At 39.3% G+C, this 21388-nt stretch overlaps 2 protein-coding genes across 7 annotated transcripts; one reads left to right on the top strand and one right to left on the bottom strand.

The window, feature by feature from the left end:
• Positions 1-5030: 5030 nt before the first annotated feature.
• Positions 5031-13661, bottom strand: LOC117403619 (U3 small nucleolar RNA-associated protein 15 homolog). 2 transcript variants are annotated; one of them, XM_058990501.1, is made up of 13 exons: positions 13369-13661; positions 12213-12350; positions 11261-11353; positions 10856-11040; positions 10049-10227; positions 9413-9538; positions 9066-9201; positions 8868-8952; positions 7314-7469; positions 7067-7168; positions 6537-6670; positions 6097-6155; positions 5031-5725 (listed from the first exon to the last, which is right to left on the bottom strand). In XM_058990501.1, the coding sequence occupies exons 2-13, from the start codon at positions 12300-12302 to the stop codon at positions 5493-5495; spliced, it is 1578 nt and encodes a 525-aa protein (XP_058846484.1). In that variant the 5' UTR covers positions 12303-12350; positions 13369-13661; the 3' UTR covers positions 5031-5492. The 2 variants fall into 2 exon arrangements, with proteins under 2 accessions (XP_058846484.1, XP_058846492.1); XM_058990509.1 differs by having other exon boundaries at positions 13481-13661.
• LOC117404044 (ankyrin repeat family A protein 2-like) lies at positions 12845-20852 on the top strand. Of its 5 annotated transcripts, XM_034006687.3 has the most exons (10): positions 13762-13835; positions 14371-14790; positions 15507-15895; positions 16066-16224; positions 16515-16580; positions 16980-17077; positions 17694-17819; positions 18606-18672; positions 18768-18848; positions 19567-20852. In XM_034006687.3, the coding sequence occupies exons 3-10, from the start codon at positions 15610-15612 to the stop codon at positions 19620-19622; spliced, it is 939 nt and encodes a 312-aa protein (XP_033862578.1). In that variant the 5' UTR covers positions 13762-13835; positions 14371-14790; positions 15507-15609; the 3' UTR covers positions 19623-20852. The 5 variants fall into 5 exon arrangements, with proteins under 5 accessions (XP_058846596.1, XP_058846641.1, XP_033862579.1 ...); XM_058990613.1 differs by lacking the exons at positions 13762-13835; positions 14371-14790 and adding an exon at positions 12845-12865; XM_034006686.3 differs by lacking the exon at positions 14371-14790 and having other exon boundaries at positions 13726-13835.
• Positions 20853-21388: the final 536 nt, after the last annotated feature.

Below are 21388 nucleotides of genomic sequence, written 5' to 3'. Positions count from 1 at the left end.
CCCTTGAACCCCTTAGTATTGAACCATTGCTTTGTCAGTGTAGTGCCACTGAAGATCATTGGGTAAGGAAGACCCTTTTAAAAATGTTTACTTCAGTATATCATGGAAAAAGTGTAGTGAGTTACATGGTGTATGGTAAACGACCTTGGCAAGCCATGGAACAGCTCGGTAAATGCATAGTAAAAGCATGGTAAACTGCCAACTGACCACGGTAAGCTACAGTATAAGGCATGTTGTTCTATGAATTTGGCAGAGGGATGTTCATTTTTGTAATAACTGCTCAACAGCAGCAGACAAAGCAGCAATAAAATGTCAATTGTGCAAAGCAAAGGGTGATTCCTTATTGAAATGGCATTTGTGTTTCGCCCCATGTGTCATACAAGCATGTGCAAAGTGTCAGGTTTCTAATTGCTCACTGTCATCGGCTACCACAAAAGCCTTTGAAAATCCACTATTTCATATGGAAGAAGTTTAGCAGCTTAAAAGTAGCACTTGAAAATCATCAGTCCAGGTTTGTTAGGTTATGGGCTGGGTAAAAAAAAACAAGTTTCCTCCAGGACACTGCTGACAATGTTATAATGCACGGAATTGAAGGCAATTCCTCAAATTGAAAAGCCATTGAATCTGTCCCAAACTGAACGTGTTTCCTCTTTTCTTTTACAAACGACAACATGTTTCAGTAACTTCCTATTAAAATGAATGGTAAATGTTTGTGAAATGTTCAGTGAGGGCTTACACCCTGTGTTAAGTCAGTGTAATTGCTGTGCTGTTTGCTCTAACCTCAGTTGCATGCTGATGTCAGTGCTCAGCACATTTTTGGCTGGCTGCATTCCTCAGACAAATTTGTTTTCCAGCCTGATCTGAAAAATGAAGAACAATACAGTGTGGTCTGCAACATTAACCACTCGAAGTTAACAGTTGTAGCACTGTTAGTGTGAGTGTTTCAGCTCACTTATAAGATGTGGCTTAGAGAGAATGCCAGGAACTTTTGCCAACCGCTGGGCTTATTCCACTTGACGCTACTCTGTTCAGATGGCAGTTTGTGCAGTCGTTCCAGAAACCTGCTTAAATATGTAGTTTGCATCATTGGCCTCAAACAGGCCCAGATCTGAACAGTAGACCTGATTTTTCATATCTCAATGAAACATTGTTGGGAAATATGCATATAACTTAAAACATTATTACAATATTTTCTATTTTAAAATACAATTCTGTATTTTAAAATAGAATATTACAATAGACCAATGCATTGAAACAAATTAAATTCTATCATTTATTGGACTACGCTTATGGTAAAATGGAACCACCGGGCCAAAATGTTGAGCTGTATTGTAATTTATTTTATCCAGGGGTTAATATCCACACACGTTATCATAGTGTATCGTTATTATCGACAAGGTGTACAGGAAATTCTTAGATCCTCCAATCCTATTCCTAGGTGGAATGGCTGCAGGATATTGCAGACCGGTCCCCAGCACATGACTTATCCTCCAGCATGTCTTAACATGTTATAGATATCCACTGTGCCTCAGGATCCCAAGGAACGGCTGCACTTCAGAACAGGAAAAAGCCTTCATTGGCTAGGCCAGCATTCACATTAGAAGTTCAGAGTACATTTTGGCAAGCTGCTCCTATCAGCACCAGCTTTGTCACCACTGCCCCTTTAAAACTGATTTGTTTATTTATTCATTTAAATAACTTCAGATAAATGGACTGGGATAAAGCTCCTGATATAGATACTGTACAAAAGTGAAAGAAACTGCCAAAAATAATATCAATTTATAAACGAAAACCCAATAAAAATAAGAAAAGGTTCCAGTCCAGAGCTCCCTTGAAAGGCCTCCAGCCAGAAAGGTAAATTGTTGCACTTTAAATGAGGTGGAAGCTCCTATCGTCCACTCCTATACTTTATTAAAACCCTCTGCTCAGCCTTGAGTACACTGGTGTTGAAGGGCATCAGTTCTTCATTAACGCAGCACAAACATATCTCTGACGCTCTGAAGGTCAAACAGCAGCTTCTTTTCTCTGGGTTTGATGGACTGTATGAGTCCACGGTTTACTTCCTACCAATTTTTTTAAATCACTGTATTATTTCTATTATAGTACCCACCACACCAAACTAGGGCCTGCAGTATAAATGTGGCCAAATGGGTACTTGTGGGGAAGACTTAAAAAAAAACCCTGATTTCCAATAATATTCAAGTGGATACAATACTAACATGAAGAAGATTTTGTGTATTATTATTATTATTATTATTATTATTATTATTATTATTATTATTATTACAATTCAAACTGGTTTGCTGTATTAGTTCCAGGATCAATATTTGCTACTCTTTCACCTGGTTTCACTGACCCTGATTAGCACTACTCTTAGGTATGGTAGTCGAAGATTACTAGTAATTGGTCTGTGTAACCATCCATATAACCAAGGCTTTGTAAAATTGCATGCACCATGACAAGTTTGCTGCCTGTGCAGTTGGTATTTGAACCCCAGCCTCACATTCACTTTCTTTACAGCACACGGGACTGTTTGGGGGCAAGTTGGATGCACAGGAAGTGAGCTTGGACATGAAATCTGTGTTGCATCCTAAAAATGGGCTTCAAATAAAATGCAGAGTTGTTGTGCTAATTAAGGATTGTTTTTTTAAGACGTGGTAATCGCAAGCAGTTTGCATGCTAAATGATATGCTACTTATCAATATCAGTCGGTATTTAAAATCGTGCTTGGAAGCTTGTGATCATTATTGAAAATGACCCTCCTGGGCTAACAGTTTGGACCTCTCTGGCTTATGCCCTCCTCATCTAATCTGTCTGAGACTACCTGGGCTCAGGCATTGCAGTACTTACGTTGCAGTGTCTTTATCTCAGGTCTTCCGTTTATGACCTTCAGAAGGTTTAGTACAATACTGAGTGCAGTGTCCGGTTCAAGACTTTCAGCACTTTTGAAATGTTATGTGAACATGACTCCAAGGAAACTACAAGAGCAGTTCAGTGTCCATACCTATCCAGTCCTAAATCATTGACCTCACATTGAGACCACCTGGAAAGAGTCAGTACATTGAACGCCCTAAACTGGATTTAACGAGCCTGATGAGGTAAAAGACATGTGCATTAATCGTATAAGCCTCCCTGCTTGCCTAGCTGTTCATATTAAAGCTGCAGTGTCCCACAGGAGTGTTCAATTTCTAAACAATTCCTTGGTTTCCTGTTAACTACATACTTCCATGGCCTTCTATGCACTCTACTTTCTAAGAAAGATTTATGTTGGCAGTCTGGTTTGTTTACATTACCTAAACATTGTTTTTAGCCAATGGAACATAATTGAATCATTGAATCTTCAAAACTATTGGCTTGTTTGCAAAATTACTATTAAGGAAACTCAACCTATTTTACAAATGCCTCCACAACAAAGACCATAAAAAAGGTCAATGCTACATAATTTTCATAAAGCAGGTAGACATGGTGTTAATGTAGGAAACCAGCAATACTGAGTAATAAAAGCATTGGTATACTAGCATAACACCCTCCTTGGTGGGTTTGTCCAGATTAAAATATATACCTGCTGTATTATTTGATTGTGAACTTATTTTTAACAGGGTGCTGTGGCATTAAGGGGTAATTAGCCTTGTTTCTGAATAAAATAATAATTACAATAATAATAATAATAGTCTACATGTAGCTTCTTTTAATTTAAAATACAAGGCAATTGCAATGAAACTTATTGTTAATCAAACAAATTCTTCCAACATTTTTTTTTAAAAATAATAATCCTTGAAAAAAAAAAAAAATCCCCGAAAACCTTGGCCGATATCATGAAGAGAAATAAAACAACACATGTTATAAACAAAACAGATCCCTCTTTAAATCTATTTGGTTTAGTCATATTCATTTGAATATTTTAAATTACAAACTTGGGATAAAAGACAAACCACCACATGTACTGCAACTGATACACGTTCAATACATTTAGCCAGCCTGAAATGATCATTCTTGTTCAATAAAAACATACCCTTGACAGTACAGTGCTGACATCTGGTGGAGAGAATTGGTATAGAGGTAGTCTTCGCACTTACGCCACAATTGGTTCCTGAAAGTCGCGTTGCAAGTCGAAGTGTGGTAAGTCGAAGCACATGTTCCCATAGGAACAATGTTATAAATTGGGGTTACGTTCCTGACTGGCCAGATAACATATTTTTACAAAAAAAGGCCCGTTATATTGTACTCAGGCAAATATTTATTTAATTCTTTGCACTCAGCCCGTTGATTGGTGGTTACACGCATATTACTCAGGCACCTACCTGGCTTATTTAAAAATACAGACTAGGGGCTTTCCAATGAATAATTAATAAATTCTTTAAAAAAAAGAGTTACATGCATAAAAAAAAAAAACGCTAAGTGACCGAGTCAGGGCGCCCACGACAGGTACTGCGGATCGGACAGCGAGCGTGCGCACATGACTCGCCGTGTCATAAATGCCATATCGATATCGTAAAGTCGAAGCAGGGTAATAATGCAAAGGAGTCATAAATCAAAGTGTCGTAAGTCGAGGAGCGCCTGTACTATTTAAAATCATTCTTTTTGGGTACGAATTCAAACTGCACCCCCTTATGCACGGATTGCATCAGTCTGTCACACCCTACATGGTAAACACAATAGGAAGAGTTGATGGCACCTGCACAAGCCCTGCGTTTCAGAACCTCCTTGTACAGGTGAATTATTGAAATGAACAGGAAGCAGGAGTTTAAACAGAGACCCCGGATAAATGTGCTCTGAAATGATCACACTTCTCCCAACAGTGAGTAATTCACACAGAGTCTGTAGGTTTACTAACAGAAGCTGTTCCTGCAGCGATAAGGGAGGAAGTATGTGGTTAACATCAAACTCCTGATTGTTTAATAAATACACTTGATTGAAGGCAGCTCTGAAACCAGGACTGGGTGCAGGGTTTAGCCAGAGATTCAAAGTTTGAGATGAGGCATATCAATGAACATTTCACAGCAGAACAGTATTGACCCCAAGACTAAAAATACCTTTGTAAAATAATAAACAGAAGCACAACACAATTTTATTTGCTGTTTCATTCAAAGTTTTACTCTTGTACAATATACTGTTACATTGTCTGGAGTCAGTAAATTAACTATTTTGATAATAAAATAGTTCTTGTCCAAAAAAAAAAAAACAACAACCTTCTAGAAACAACACAGCTCCACTACCAATATAAATTAATTTAAACACGGAATGGCTCTAGTTGGTATAATGTGTTCCCAGAACAGACGGGGAAAAGATGCATTAAAAAAGCACAGGCAGTGTATCTTGCATTGGTACATTATATAGTGGCAAACAACTCCTAGAAACTCAGTTTTGGGGTACCGTCTTATCGTTACCTATGACAGTATTTTAGTAACATCAGTGTGAACAGTTGTCCATTGGCAGTATCAATATTAGTTTGAAGACCAGCCCCTTTTCTCCGGGTGTATTACAGCAGCATGTCAGGCCGTCTCCATCGTCACGCTCGGTTCTTGTCCATCCACAGGCCCGTTGGGTTTCCTCTCAGGTGCTGCTGCCTCTTTCTTGGCAGTCATGGTAGCAAACAGAGTGTCCATCATCCCCAGAACCTCTACCAGCTCCTCCTGGTAATCAATCTCCTTCTCTATCAGCTCCTGCAGCTTTACAAACTGTTTGTCAATCACTGCCGACTGGCCCGCAACCAGAATGTAGATATCTGAGCAACAAGGAGAAGGAAAGCACTCCATTAAAGGGTATAGACTGTTACTAAAAAATGAAATAACAGCATATTAGATTAGATGAAAATGAAATGTTAATGCAGAATACTGTGTGACAGTGAAAGAGCAGTGCTATCTGGATACAACTCCTGCCAGAGTTTGCCATCAAGGTATTATAGATCTGCTGCCCTGCCCATCGTGACTAAATCACAGCATGAAACCAATTACAAATCATGTACATGTAGTCCAGTTTACACAGAAGTGTGTGCTACGTGCTGCACAGGTGCTGAATGTTTTGGTCCAGCCCGTGTATGTTGTCAAGCAAAGGGAGAGAAAAATAAATAAATAGAGACAAATACTGGACACTTACCCAAAATCATATCTGCTACATTTACTAAAACAGGTGCAAACCTTGGATCAACTATGTGCCTGTAAAACAAATAGAAAACATTTAAAAAACAACAAACAGCTAAATCTGATTACTCAATACCCCCCTCCCCCTACCAAAGAAAAATACACATGTAGAGAGCTATACACAGCAGTCCAGTGCTTCTGCATATAAGGATATTGGCAAGGTCTGCATATAATCTCCACACTGTTTATCTTGACTGTGCCAACGGCCTCCCTCATTGAGATTATTGCACTTACTGCTAACAGACTGTCTGCTATTATTCTGCTATTCATTGTCTGAGAACGTCTAGTAGCATTAAAGCATCTGAAAGCATACAGCAGAAGCATCTGAAAGCATAAGCACAGCCCCCCCCCCCCCCCCCCCCCACTCTGACTGTACAGGTAACCCCACTGGAGTACCTGATTAAGAAGCTGAGCAGCATTGTGAGATTCTTCTCATCTCGACCTGCAAGAGCACTCTTCAGAGTGCCTCTACGGTTCAGCTCCTGCATGACTGCAACGGTCACCTCCGGACTCTTCACTCGGATGTGCGGCTACTCAACAAAAACACACAAATGAGCAGCTTGCAAACACTCCAGGCTCACTGCACTGCACTCCACTGGACTGGACACAATCCCACCTTCAGCTTTATGCAACTCATCCCAAACTTCAAACAAAAAACCTGACATAAAACTAGGAGACACTGCATTAAATCGGACCAACCTTTTGGCCAACACCTTCATTGGTATTATGTATGTAAAACAATTGTTTATATTTGTGGCTTTCAAACGTTCTCCAACAGAAAATGTCATACTTGCTAGACGATCTGTAGTCTTAATAACACTGTTAGATATTCTATTTGTATGGCTTGCATTAAAAAAGGTACATATAGTGCTATACGCATACTTATCCTATCTAGTACTTCCAGATGGAATAGACCTTTATCTTACCTGTAGGACTGTGTTGAGAGCCTCCGACACCTCGAAACTCTTGAGCTGCCTGTCATACTTTTTCAAGTGTGTTTTGACTGATTTGCTGACCAAAAGGTCATCCTTTAAGAGACAAATAAAAAGATATATAGGTTTTAGTTTTGCATACTAAATGGAAGTGGTGAGAGGCAGCCTGCCCTCCTGTTTTCTTTGCAGGCGTTGTTTCAATCCTTTTCCAGATTTCATTTTCAGATGGACCGCAGCTTACCTGCTTTGGCATGTAGTCCTTCCCTTTCACAAAGAAGCGATAGGCTGGCCGACGCCTCTTTTTACTTGCGGCCTCCACTTTGTCTTCTGCTTGTTTCTTGTGTCGAACGTTCAGCACTCCATTTGTCATTCCCACAACAATCACCTTATCTTCAGGCTGCAATACAGATTAAACATCTCAGCACCATGCAACTCTACAGAAAGACACCCAATGAACCGCTGGCACACCCAGGATAGTGTTACTGGTCTGCTGTTCTGAGCGAGTTATCTTTACAATATTGGGTAGTCATACTGTGTTTGTTACAGTGATCGGTCATCAATATCAGAGTAAAGGCCGACACACACCAGACGCGATGCGATTTTTTGGGCAACAAGATACTTTCGCAGCTACATGATCACACACACCAGAAGCAACACAGAGGCGATGCAACAGATTGGAAAACTGACAATCAATAAAACTATAAAAAGCTGCTATTGACAAAACTATGATCAAGATTGGTACACATTCGTCAACATGATGTAGTTATTATGAGTGTCTTCTCTGATGGTATTTCAACATGTGGCAATAAATCATACATAGCAGGCTTACCCAGTGCCTTTGAAATCATCTGTATCTTTAAAATTGTGATCTTTGTCAAGTGTTATTTTTTCCCTGTCATTTTGGATACTTCACCCTGCTGGAACACATTCATTGAAGCTGTTCTCTGATTGGCCAATTCCCTAGTTGTCACACAAATCGCAAAAAATAGGATTCAATTCTATTTATTTCACGTAGCTCCAGTGTCGTCCCCACGTTGCCTGTCATGTCGTCTGTGGTGTGAAAGATACTTATCAAGAGTACAGGTTCTATTCATTTTGCGTCTGGTGTGTAGCAGCCTTAATGGCAGCACATTGAGACTGCTGTGGGGCTTAATTTACAGACATTTGCAAATAGTTTATTTTTCATTACATTTAATTAAATCTACATGTATGCATGAATACATATTACAAATCATACACAGACACTGAAATGCTGATGTGCAGTTCTGAGTAGAGTTATCTTTCCTAGACCTCTATTCAGGTCTCCAGCTTTTACAGTTAAGATAGATAGTTACAGCCTTGGTCATTTTTCCCCTTGATGAATTGTGTATAATGTGTCATGTTGGAAATCTGTTTTCCAGCTAGGTGTTGGCTAAGAATTTGTATTTATTCAAAACCAAGCAGCAATCTGACAGATCGTGAAACTAGAGGTTTTTTTTACAAGGGTAAAAATCATGGTTTACACTAGGTTGCGCTGAATTAAATTCATATGGGCCTTCACTCCATGGATGTTTACAAATTGATTTCAACCAACTCGTCACCTCCTGTGATTAAACCAAGACATTGTAAAACAGCGCCATCTCCTGGGCGATATGACAAGCACAGTTGCCAGTTCCCCACTGCCACGTCCTGAAAGGGAATGTACTAGGCAAGCAAAGCTATGATGCTTAACTATCTTCAAGGCTGATAGAATGTGTACATCTTCATAGATGCTGATCTTGTACACTAACTGTACTCAGCTTCACAGCATACTCACCGCTAGTGCAAGGCTCAGAATGGATGCTGCATAATCAAAACTATGAACTACTTTGTAGGTTGTTGTGCTGTATACTTTGACATGCCTGCGGAGAATAAAAAACAATTCAGAATTTGCAGAAAATTCACTTTTTAAATACCAAGTAAGAAAATGCAACACACCACACACATTTAAACTATGGAAAACTCAACCACCTACCTGTCAAGCGATCCAGAAAGTAATCTGTGTCCTGAGCTACTCAGACATAGACTCGTCACTGTTTTGTGATGATTTCTTAAAGATACCAGCTCCTGCCCTCCTTTCAACATGTCCCAGACTTTCACATACCGGCCACCTACAAACACAAGAGACGTGTTCACATTAAACAGCATGTGGTTAATCCTGTGAACGATGGAAACAATCCAGCATCATAACACAGGGACAGTGCTCAGCTAATAGAAATGCCACACTTGAAATTCACTGCTATAGGTATCTACTGTGAGCTAAGTAAATGCAGATTGTGAAATCGGAGCCCACTCTATGCAACGCAATTGTTTTTCATTTACCTGCAGACACTAGAAGCCCCCCTGAAGGGAACAGCAAGACACTCTCCACCGGCTGGCCATGGTCCATTGTCATCACGCTGCTGTCTGTTCTTGCATCAAAAACCTTTATCGTGTGATCATATGAACCTGGCAGGGAAAAAAATAATATACTCCATTTAAAATAACTCACAAATCAAATAAGGTCTAAGCACTGAAGCTCTGTAGAACACTTTGTCCTCAAGAACTACTGAATATCTAATTGTGATGAAAATTGCCAAGGACATTGTTTAGCACAATTAAATTATTGATAATACTGGAATATGGGGATATATTTTCACAGAGAGTACATCCAGAGAAGTGCTTATTGAATTGTGATGAAACTTGGTTAGGACATTCTATAGCACACACTATATCGGAATCTGGAAGAATAGGAAGGCACTTTGTTTTTTTATTACTATTATTGTGCAGCTTGACACTGCCCTTTTGGCCTAAGAAAAGTAGGTCTCAGAATAAATTGCACTACTAAAGCACAAGACAGAAACTTGATGTAGAGAGAAAAAGAAAAACGTTGCAATGATCATTACAGATGCATGTATTTATACTGAACTCTATAGCAACTAAAATGAAATGCCTTTTCTCACAGTGATTCCCGCTTACCTGTAACAAAAAGGTCTGGGTTCAATTTGCTCGTGGTCCCACAGCGTACATAATCTGTATGTTCACTGTAGGAGAGTAATTGTGTGGAATTCGCGATGTCCCAAAGTCGGGTTGTGTAGTCATCTGATCCTGATAATATCCTGTATTTGTCTGATGTGAAGTCTGTTAAATGTACAGCCCTACAAAAAACACACACACAATTCATGTTTAAACTTTGCTCTCCTCCCAACAAAGTCTGACTCATGAGTATGGCTGAGCTTTCCTTGTGCAAATGTAGTAGTTTTTAATAATTTACTAGGTGTGTTGTATTGCAATCATTAGTACCAAATGCATTACTAATGCACATCAGTAACCAACAAACACAATGGGTTTCACAACCTCCCTTGTTTAGGTATACTATTGAAATCACTAAGTGTCAGTAGATGGAACAATCAGACGCCTGGTGAATCTGCTCTGAACTGACTGCATATATCGCAGCATGAGTAACTCCCATCTGAGTCTGTAGATTTACTAATAGGAGTCAATCATGTAGCTATAAGGGAGGAACTATTTAACATTAAACTCTTGGCTCCTAATCATTTAAATATACCCAATAGAGGTGGTTCTGAAATCCAGGACTGGGTGCTGGGCTTGTGCAAGTTTCTAGCTCTGTAGCAAATACAATTTCTATATGATGTAATAATGATTCCGCTGTACTGAATGTCTCAAGTAAATAGTATATAAATAGGGATTAAAGCAGAGCAGGTAAGTTTTAAAAGCACAAGGCCATTCATTTGGTGCTTTCTGAATAAACAGAGCATTACTTACTTCGTATGCCCTGACAACTGGCGGAGTATTCCCTTCCCATCAATATCAAAGAGCCGCACCACCCCATCTTCACAGCCAGACACAAGCAGCTTGCCATCGTCCCTGTAGGTGCCACAGTAGGCTGGGACTTTGAACCGGGAGAAAGTTTTGATTGGTTCCTGAGAGTACTGGCCATAGACATGGATCTGTACAATAAAACAAAACAGAGTCCCAAAATAGGCAATAAGAAACTATCCTTGCATCACAATTGCAAACACTTTACCTTTCGGATTACAGAATAAAAACATCCATTTTTAAGCTCTAGCCACTGGTATGGCTATCACAGTAGAGACTAAATATTTAAAGGGGTTAGATCTGGATAAATAATATTGCTTTATAAAGTTTATAACTGCTAAATAAACTTACCCTGGTAGACGCTGTTACAGCATAATTATATGGTGAGAGTGGAGAGAAGTCGATTTTTGTAACTGCACCAAATTCCTTTATCTGGACTGCGGTCTGCCAAGTAAAAAGAAAGAAAATGGTCAAGTAAACAGTCACAAAGATTCTGTGCAACTTTTCTACATTTTCCTGGCATTGGACTATTGTCAGGCATTAGCAAGCTACTGCAGCTGACCTACTTGTGTTTGAGAGTGGATAACTTAACTTCATTAAAAAGAGAGTCTTTAAACTGTACTCGCTATCCAACAAGTATCATCTACCCTAAGCTGTACTATTTGAACTAAACATATGACACTTTTAATGACAGACTGATGCTATTGAGATTCATGTGACTGGCTATTGGGATTGACAGGAGGTTCAGGTGTCATGCAAAAAGGCTGAAGTGTTATCAAAAGTGATGGAATGTAAATTTTAAAAAATAAAGATTCAAATATTCATATACCATTACATTATAATCATCATTATCAGTGTAACATTGTTTCCTCGACTCCAACCTATGGATGCAGAATGCTCCACTATCTGTTATCTAACAGGTACTGCAGAAGAAAGTTACAGGTGGTGTGCTCAGTCACTAGTATAGCGTTGATCTGACCCTGACCTATACCTGCTGGGATAAACCACAATGATTTTTTAGAGTATTTTACAGTACTGGGGAACGACCTGGACTGCATTAACACCTTATTTTTAGTGTTACTCCAGGGATAACAGGTGGTTGTTGCAATCCAGGGTGATTCCCCAGTGCTGTAAAATGTGGCTTACCCCACTGGGGTACAGGTTGATCAAATGAATCCCTAAATCTGAATAACTTATTAGACATGGAAACATCAAATGCTGCACTTGCTTTCTTGACATGGAGTCTTGACACATGTAAGACACAGCAAGGTGAACTTTAAGTTTTGAAATCATCAGGTTATACCTTATAGTTTTTCCAGTATATGGTGTCTTGGGTGACTTTCTCTCCAAGCTTTGGGTAGCTTTGAACCCTTAATGGTTTGTAAGTTGTCATTTCCACTCCCTTCTTGAAATCCCCCAATTTTCCAGGATTTTGGCTAATCTGCAAGTATAAAGTATAAAAGACTTAATTCCAAGGGACCAGCCAAGTACTTTTTTTAGACACACAGCTCTTGGAAATCATTTGATGTGTGTGCACAGATCATTTTATGAAGAAAAAGGCATATGTTTAAGATACTTGAAGATGTCTTCTATGAATAAAACAGATCCAGAAAGTTGTACAGTGCTTAAAAAGAGTGAGGCTTTTTATTTTTTTTAATGCTGCAAGCAAACAATATGCATTTATACCTTTGTAGTTGGCTGGAGCCAAAGCACAATGGATTACAAATAGGCAACATTGACCTCTACACGGTTGTACAGCCTACTTTACAAGCTAGCCTACTGTGCGAGACATGTTAATACTGACAGGTGCAGTCCCTAAACTAAATTGCACGACAATTAACATAACTAATTCCAAATTTAAAACTGGATGTGAAAAATATAGATCTGTTCTTGGTCATTTCAGTCTCCTATTTAAGTCTCTTGGCTAAAACTGATCCCAAGCGACTGCTATTGAAGGTTGGTAGATCTGGTCAAAACGTATAATTGTGTTGTGTAAACAATAACTTAAACGTTCTGCTGTTCAGAATCATGTACTTGCAGAACACCCTTTTCTCCAATCTCTGCACTAAAGTTAATATTCGCTTGAGAGCTACCACTTCATATGGCGTATTGAATCATCCAAAGATATCCCACGTCTTATGGAGGCAAGGGTCTCAGTTGACCAAGTCCAATTCTTTTTGACCGAGGCATATGTTTCAACTTTCAATCTCATTCATTCTTTCTTTCATTCTCTCTCTCAACTCGTGCCGTTCTTATAGGTGAAGAGCAAATAAATTAATGTTTTATTTTATTTTAACTTAAGTCCTTTTCGCTCAAGGGAACTAGCATTACCGTGAACCCAGCAGACATGCGCCAGGACTGGTCGGTACCGATACAATTCACTTGTTACCTCGGCTTAAAATCGTTTATACCGACGTGATTTAAGAATTACAATAATATGATCCGCTTGGATGTTTTACCTTTTGCAGACGACGAACTATAGCAGATCCCCCCGTTAAATGTAATAATAATTGAATTCCAGCGTGTTCACCAAGCGGCCGGAAGCAACATAGCAGAGCATGGGAAACTCACTCGACACCACGCTCCGGCACAGCGTCTTACTGTCCTGTCTCTCCACCTTCTAGAAGCGTTACAGTTTACAGAACAGTATCTAAATTACTTCCAGAAAGGTTACATAAAACAACGTGTAAACGTTGTTTTATTTTTTAAGACATTAACGCAGCCGCACGTTACCACACTTTACAAGCAGGGAGCCATCTTGATCGTGTCGCGTTTCCGTTGTGACTTTCAACAAACTTTATTGATCCATCGATATGAACATTATTTCAACTAACTTTATGTGCAGTCGTTTCGCGAACAGGAAAACAGTCTGCCGGCTGAGACAAAAACAATGGGAAGTGAAATGAAGGTGGTGTTATTTTGATGGGTACGTTGATTGTTTCACTGACGTTTTCACAGTTACACCTATATTCAGTGATTCTTTTATTTATTTAATAGGAAAATGCAATTGATCATACATTGTTTCAAAATGTACCGTTTTTTCTAATCGACACGGATTAATTTCTGCACCGGAATGTTTGTCATGGGTGTGTCGGTAGGAGCAATTAAAAATCAAGCTCTTTACCTGATGAGAGTTGGTGTACGATATCGTAAGCTAGTTTAGTTTAAATAAAAATGACAAAAGGGTCGTATTTAGCCCATATCGCCGGATGATCTATGAACGAATACTATACTATTTTAGTAATTGTTATATAATAAGTCTTGCTTATGCTGGCAGTTTATACAAGTGTATGTTTATACTAAACTCAATTTATGGGTATTATTTACCAAAATACTGATGCATCATAGAAGCCTGTTTAGGGTTACCAGAAAGTCAAACAGAATGTTAATTATTAAACATGTAATCGGAATTACTGAACAAGTAATCCATCATTTTCTTTATTTCATGTTTCTATACACAGCTACAGTTTTGCACAAAACAACAACACCTGGACGATTTAACAATTTGACTGCTTCTGACTGGGACAAAAATGAAGGCTGAAAACTGGGAAAATCCTAGCTTTCCCTGTAAATCTGAAAACCCTAAGCCTGTTGTTTCTCGAAAGCGAGTGGTTCACATATGAATGTGATAATGGCTATGTTAAGAAGTATATTTCAATCAATTTCAAATGAAGGATATTCAATATTTAATTACCAAGCATTCAAAAACAGTTTCCTACCCAGAGGTTTTCAAACAGGGGTCGGCTGGGGCACACATAAGAGGGTGACAGATTTGTTTTCACCGATGTAATGTTTTCGTTGAATTTTCTACGTGTTGAAGCTCCTTTACCGTGCCACAGCAATATTGGCAATTTCCTGTTAGGACCCGAAGCTGAGTACAGGTAAAATTCACTTTCACTGCTGCACAGAGGAACCTGGGCAGGCAGTTACAGCGTGGTAGCAGCATAGTAACTAACATCAAAGTGAAAATAAACACTGAGGCAAGGAGAGTGTGGGATTGCGGTTATAGTACTAGGTGTAAATTGTTGTAATGTGTCAATGGAAATGTAGTTAAAATGTACCTCTTACACCTTGGGCTTTTGGAGCTATAACTTTCCTGAAATTATATGACCAATTCAGACCATGCTGAATCAGTAGGACTGGAGTAAACTGCATTTTATTTTATCTCATATCATGAAGTAGTAAATGTTAAGAAGTAGTACAAATTTCAAAATAATAATAAGAATAATAATAATAATATCAACAAATAGTAATAACAAAATCTAAATAAAACAATTGAAGTAAAAAACACAAGATTACAAAAATAAGCAAATAAAACAGATAAAAAGAATTATGCTGCAGCACCAAATGATGCCAGATGAAAGTGCATTATTATTATCTGTGATATATTTTACTATGAAACAGGTATTGAAATGCATGTCGTCATTCAGAGACATGCCCATGAACTTTATCAGTAATGGTATACAACATCATTATCATATTAATATTCAGCGATCATCTGTTTCCCTAAAACATTTCTTGTGCACTTCAGTTCTCTTATAGCATGTTGCTATCTCCTGTTTGTTAACAGATGTGTATTTATCTTTCCGATCTCTAGATTACTTTTATACTTGCTTTGACTGGAACCCTGAACTTCTGAGGTAAAGCAAGAAGCTGTTGGCTAAGTAATGCATTGGCAGACTTTATAAGCAGAGAACACTATGGCTTCACAGGATCACAGTGCAGGGGGCCAGTTAGTTCAGGAAGAGATGGACGGTATTTGCATCTTGCCAGACATGACCAGCATCAAAGCGGAGCACCAGGTGGGCGGCAGTGGAGAGGACGGGGGAACTCAGAACGTGGCCATGGGCATAAAGTTCATCCTGCCGAATCGTTTCGACATGAACGTGTGCTCCCGCTTCGTAAAGTCCCTGAACGAGGAGGAGAGTAAAAACATTCAGGACCAGGTGAACTCTGATCTGGAGGTAGCGTCTGTGCTGTTTAAAGGTCAGTTCCATTAACCTTTCCTGCCCAGCATTTGGTACAAGGTAAAGTGGAGTGCAGTGGATTCTGCAAAGGTAACCAATTAGACTCGTAGCAGTGTTTAAAGTGTATATATTTTCTGCAACTCCCAGAACTTTTTGGTGGCATTCAAGCCATTTTTTTCCCCTTTTCAGCTGAATGCAACATTCAAACTTCTCCATCTCCTGGAATTCAAGTAAGACACGTCTACACACCATCGACAACGAAACACTTCTCTCCAATCAAACAGTCCACCACCCTAACAAACAAGCATCGAGGCAATGAAGTCTCCTCCACTCCCTTACTTGTGCACTGTAGGTATCCCTTTACTGCATTAACACAGAACAACTGGGGCTTTCAATGCATTGTTTAAGTTTATAAACATTTCAGTGTACTGTCCAAAACTGAAACATCATCATCATAATAATAATAGTAATAATCATCCTCATCATCATCCTCATCCTCATCATCATTTTGTAAATACAAGCAGTTTGATACGGTACTGGACCTGTCAAATCGATTGCCTTTGGGAGTAGTTTGGCAGTAGCCTGTTATTTTCCCAGAAGATATTCATTTTTTCCATTGTGATTTTGCTTTGTTGCAGCTCTGTCTGTTCACCAGCTTGCGGCCCAAGGGGAAATGGTGTTTCTTCCCAGCCGTATTGAGCAAGGTGAATGAACTGGAACAATGGTGGAGCATTACAGTTAATTCCTTACCAGTAACTGGACAAGAAAATGACTACTGAAGCATAATTCCCTACAAAGCTTTTAATGCATTATGAGAGGCTAGGTTATGTACTAGCATGTGCAATGTCTCTGCTCTGTAAATGTTATCACAAATCATCCTCAATTCAAAGGCAACATCTAGAACTGCCCCCCCAATAGAATAAACTACTGCTGGGTCTTTGTAGTTTTAGAGCTGATTGTGTTTTTATCACACAATGTCTTAATGGTATCTTTTCTTTTGTGTTCTTTTGTACTTTTTAAAGTCTACACTTTAGCAGCCTTGATCATTAATTTTTTTTTTTAAATAATGCAACTGAAAGTATTCTGCGCTCTCCTTGAAACAGAACCCGTGATCAACCTGCAGGACGAGGAGGGCTTCACTCCACTCATGTGGGCTGCAGCTCATGGACAGATTGCTGTGGTGGAGTTCCTGCTCCACAATGTAAGTCTGACCCAATCTCCACGTCTGCTCTTCTGTACATTACCTGTTTAGTGTATGATGTGCCCGGATCTATTGGCTAACCATCAGGAGCAAGAGATCTTAGTTGGTATTGTGTCTGTTATTATCCTGATCATACTGAAGCTCTCATTGTAGCGTTAGAGCATCCTTGCTTAGACGCTGAGTAAGCCTGAGGGAACCACTTGAGTTTATTATGCCACAGAAGCATACCTAGGTGGAAGCATGGCCCTTAATAACACTATATGGCATACCAGTGTATTCTAGGTACACACACAATCCTAAACACACTCATTTTAGACTATAACAGGCACCCTGTGTATAATATCATTCCTAGTCCTGCCCTGCAGTCTCAAGATGTTGGTTCAGTGGTGGAGCACAGAGTTCGACTCCACACAGGACGTGTGTGTCTTTTCAGCTCCACAGTGTTTAAAGCCTGTGTTGTAAAACTGTAGCTTTGGGTTCGGTATCTGCAGTGCTTTGGGATGTCTTGACAGAAAAAGCGCTTTAAAAGTTATTGTTGTTGTTGTTGTTGTTGTTGTTGTAACTTGCACCCTAAGACTGCACAGATGACTTTTAATTTCAATGTATCTTTTTGCAGGGCGCAGACCCTAATGTCCTCGCAAAGGGACGGGAGAGTGCGCTGTCACTCGCCTGCAGTAAGGGGTACACTGACATTATGAAAATGCTCATAGACTGTGGTGTGGATGTAAATGAGTATGACTGGGTAAGATCATTGCTGCTTTGTTCTGTTTTGCATGTAAGAATCTAAATATTGCCTATGACTGTATAGCACACACTTTATTTATTTACAGCAAGGCTCACTATATGGCCTCTGGGAAGAATAATTACATCTTTGTGTTTTTATATTTACATTTTGTAAAGCTAAAAGCGTCCCCAGATGCTGTATAAGCTACTGCTTGTGTAAACTTACCATACAAATGATATCTGTCAGCATCCCAGGCAGCTTTGCATTCCAAAAGCAGCTCTACAAGGCTAATGAACAAACAAACCTGAACAATATATAGGTTGTTATACCAGGTAGTCTGCTATGCTGTTGTACTTGCTCAGTCTTATAGACCTCTCAGTGCCATTATCCTTGTCATAAACCAACCAACCCTGAATGACTGACATGCTTGTGAGGTTAAATGACCTAGGAAAGAATAGCAGGCTACCTGATGATGTCTTTTTTTAGTGATATAAACAGCGGCGGATCTAAACAGCAGCACCTCCATTGTATGTTAATCCCCAAGTATTTTACTGCAGGGCTGATTTATCACCCCCCTTAATAACATTGCTCAAGACAATACAAAATATGATGGAAAAAGGTCTGGGAGATTTAGGGATCTGCTGTTTAAGCATGCAAATAGATAGCTATCTTTAACTGTGTTTTTTTTTTTTTTTTAATGGAAATGCATGTTTACTAAATACTTTATGGCACCACTTATAGGCTGTATATGAATTCTTCCATTTTCCCCCTCTTATCATAATACCAAATACGTGTCTGTTGCAGAATGGGGGGACACCTCTCCTGTATGCTGTACATGGGAATCACGTTCGGTGTGTGGAAGTCCTCCTTGGTAAGTATTAGAAAACAGATTGTCAGATCATTAACAGGCATACACACTGTATGCTCTTTCCTGTTTGACCAGATCTGGTTTGCTCTCCCTTGCAGAGAGTGGAGCAGACCCAACCGTGGAAACTGACTCTGGATTCAACGCAATGGACATGGCTGTGGCTATGGGGCATAGGCACGGTGATTATCAGCCTGGTCACTTCAGTAGCTACACAGTGTGATTAATACTTCAACAGTAGATAAAGAAGCATGAGCAAGTTGACTATAAATACAAGCACTCCCTTATCAGGAGCTTGTACACCTGCCAGCAGCTGCACTGTCCCTTTCAGAGGAAATATTTAGCTTGCTGTCATTCAGAAATCTAGCTCAGCATGTGTTAACTGACTCTCTCTACCTCTCCCTCTCTCTCCATCAGGAAAAGATGGTTGTATGATTCGGATCCCACCAGATCTTTGAGAAACTGTATTTATATTGAGATTTTGTAAAATTGAACAGTTTCTCAAGATACAATGCAAATTACTGTTAGCGTGACTATAACAATCAAGGGGAAACCGGGCTGAAACTGCATCTAGGTGTAGTAGGATTAAGCACATAAGGTGTTATAGCTATTGAATGAATTCCATATATCCCCTGTCAGGAAACGATGGTTCTACCAAATATTGATCAGACCAGTTTGTGAACCCATGGGATCTCTGGGCTAAGCTGGGCTGGGTCCAGCCTGTACTTTGGCAGAAGACCTCTGATGAAGCAGGGAGTGCTGTTTGTAGTAAACACTTACTTTTGGTAAAACTCAACTATTGTCCTCGAGGGAACTGTGCTTGGAAGTGTGTACTCTGATATAAACAGGTTGCTGTAGCGAGGCAGCAGATGTTAACAGCTCCCTTTTTCTTTTCATTAGTTCAACAGGTGATGGAAGCCCACCTGTTAAAGCTTTTACAAGGTGTCACAGAATGAAGAGGACCAGGGAAGAGAGATTCAAGTTGCACATATACAATGTGGACGTGCTGCAGACATCAGGGAGAAGTTTTGCATGTTTTTTGTGTTTTGGATATTGATTTCAAAGATGGATAGTTTTTCATTATGTGACTTCTGCTTATAGTGTGGTATAAAGCTGATGTTCCCTTCAAAAATGTCTGAAACAACCATTCGTGAATAGTGGTGGTTTTTATTATTGAATAAAAAGTTTGTCTGCCAGACAGCAGGCATCTTTAGTGTTATTAAGAGTCTGCTCTGTAGAGGCTGTCAGAAATTGGAATTATTTTGCCTTGTGGTTATTTTTAAATCAGATCAGTTCAAGATGGATATGCTGCTTTTCCTGTTTCATGAAAGTTGTTGTGTGAAATGTGAACTTCCTGAGCAAACATCAATACTTGCTCTACATTACTGAATTAATTATTCCTGCATTAATAAGTTGCCGGACTGTGCTGCTTGAAATGCATGCGGATTGCCTGGACAGTGTAAGAGATACCACTGGAGCGGAGGTGAGGGCTGATCCCTAGTGGATTCAAGCTCACATTGTTTAAACAGCCACATAAAGTGTACTCCCAGAAAGTATGTCTTTTGTATCTTTTTTTTATTGTTTTACATTTTCTTTCACAATTTCAGTCTGTTTTGAGGCCTCTTGTATTTATAAGAGAGTTTTTGTAGTTGTAATTCAGAGATTGTGTCATATAGTAGTAGCGATATCAGGAGTGACCTGTTACTGTTTGCTTAATTTATTACCTGTGTTACATATGTAGGTCACAATTGTGTCATGTTTCGTTTCAGATTTTATCATAGAAGGCAAGATGGGTGGGTTTCTCCTTACCTTACAGAGAGCCACGTGGAATAGAAAACCAACCACTGCATTTGGCAACCATAACTAAAAGACAGAATGCTTAATACAGCAGTCCACGTTCAGAAAAGCAGCTAGATAGTGTTTTAACTTTATAGGGGCTTGTGTATCATTAGTAATGTGACTGTCGGTTTTGTTTTTATGATTTACCAGACATGCTGACGTTCAGTAAATTACCCAATACCCGAAACCTCGCTTCTACAAAACAGCAGGGTTTTCAGATGCCAGTAAGCCTAGTTTTAATAAATACCTCTTTGTTACATCTTTGTCATGTATAAAAACATTCATCTGGTTTTATTCTGTACAGTGGTTGTACCCTTTTGAAATAAATGTACATTTTCCCTCATGTTTCACATTCTTTTGTTTGTGCTTATTTTAAATGCCGCCTTCTCAAGTGGAACAGCATCACACTGGGGAGCTGAAAGGCTTTCAGCTCCCCAAAAAGAAAAAGAAGGTAGACTGTCTTTACAAATCTTCCTCTCATCAACACAATCCATACACACAATGTTAAAAGTACTGCAGTACTGTGGAGACCTGTTCTGACTTTGGGGTCGGAACAATTGATTATCAGTAACTTCTTTAGCCTTGATTACTTATTGTACTGAAAATCTATTATCAATAATACTGTTTCTGTCATCTAAAGCTGAAAAGGATAAGCGCCACTGCTATCAAAATGTTTTGTGCCTCACCCTCTTTCCCTGTAAACAACCTACATGTCCATAAAGATGCTGGTGAGGGGGGTTAGTGCCACCAAATTCATCTGGGCATCGGGGAATCATCTGCTGGGGAGAAAGTCACAATTTATGAGAGCCAAAATGTGATTTTAAATAACGTGATTTATCCCAATAATTTGAGGGCATGTCCTGGAAAGTCTTTATTTCCCCCA

Source organism: Acipenser ruthenus, chromosome 1 (genome assembly GCF_902713425.1).
Source record: "Acipenser ruthenus chromosome 1, fAciRut3.2 maternal haplotype, whole genome shotgun sequence".
Classification (NCBI taxonomy): domain Eukaryota; kingdom Metazoa; phylum Chordata; class Actinopteri; order Acipenseriformes; family Acipenseridae; genus Acipenser; species Acipenser ruthenus.
This window is presented reverse-complemented; position numbering and strand designations above follow the sequence as displayed.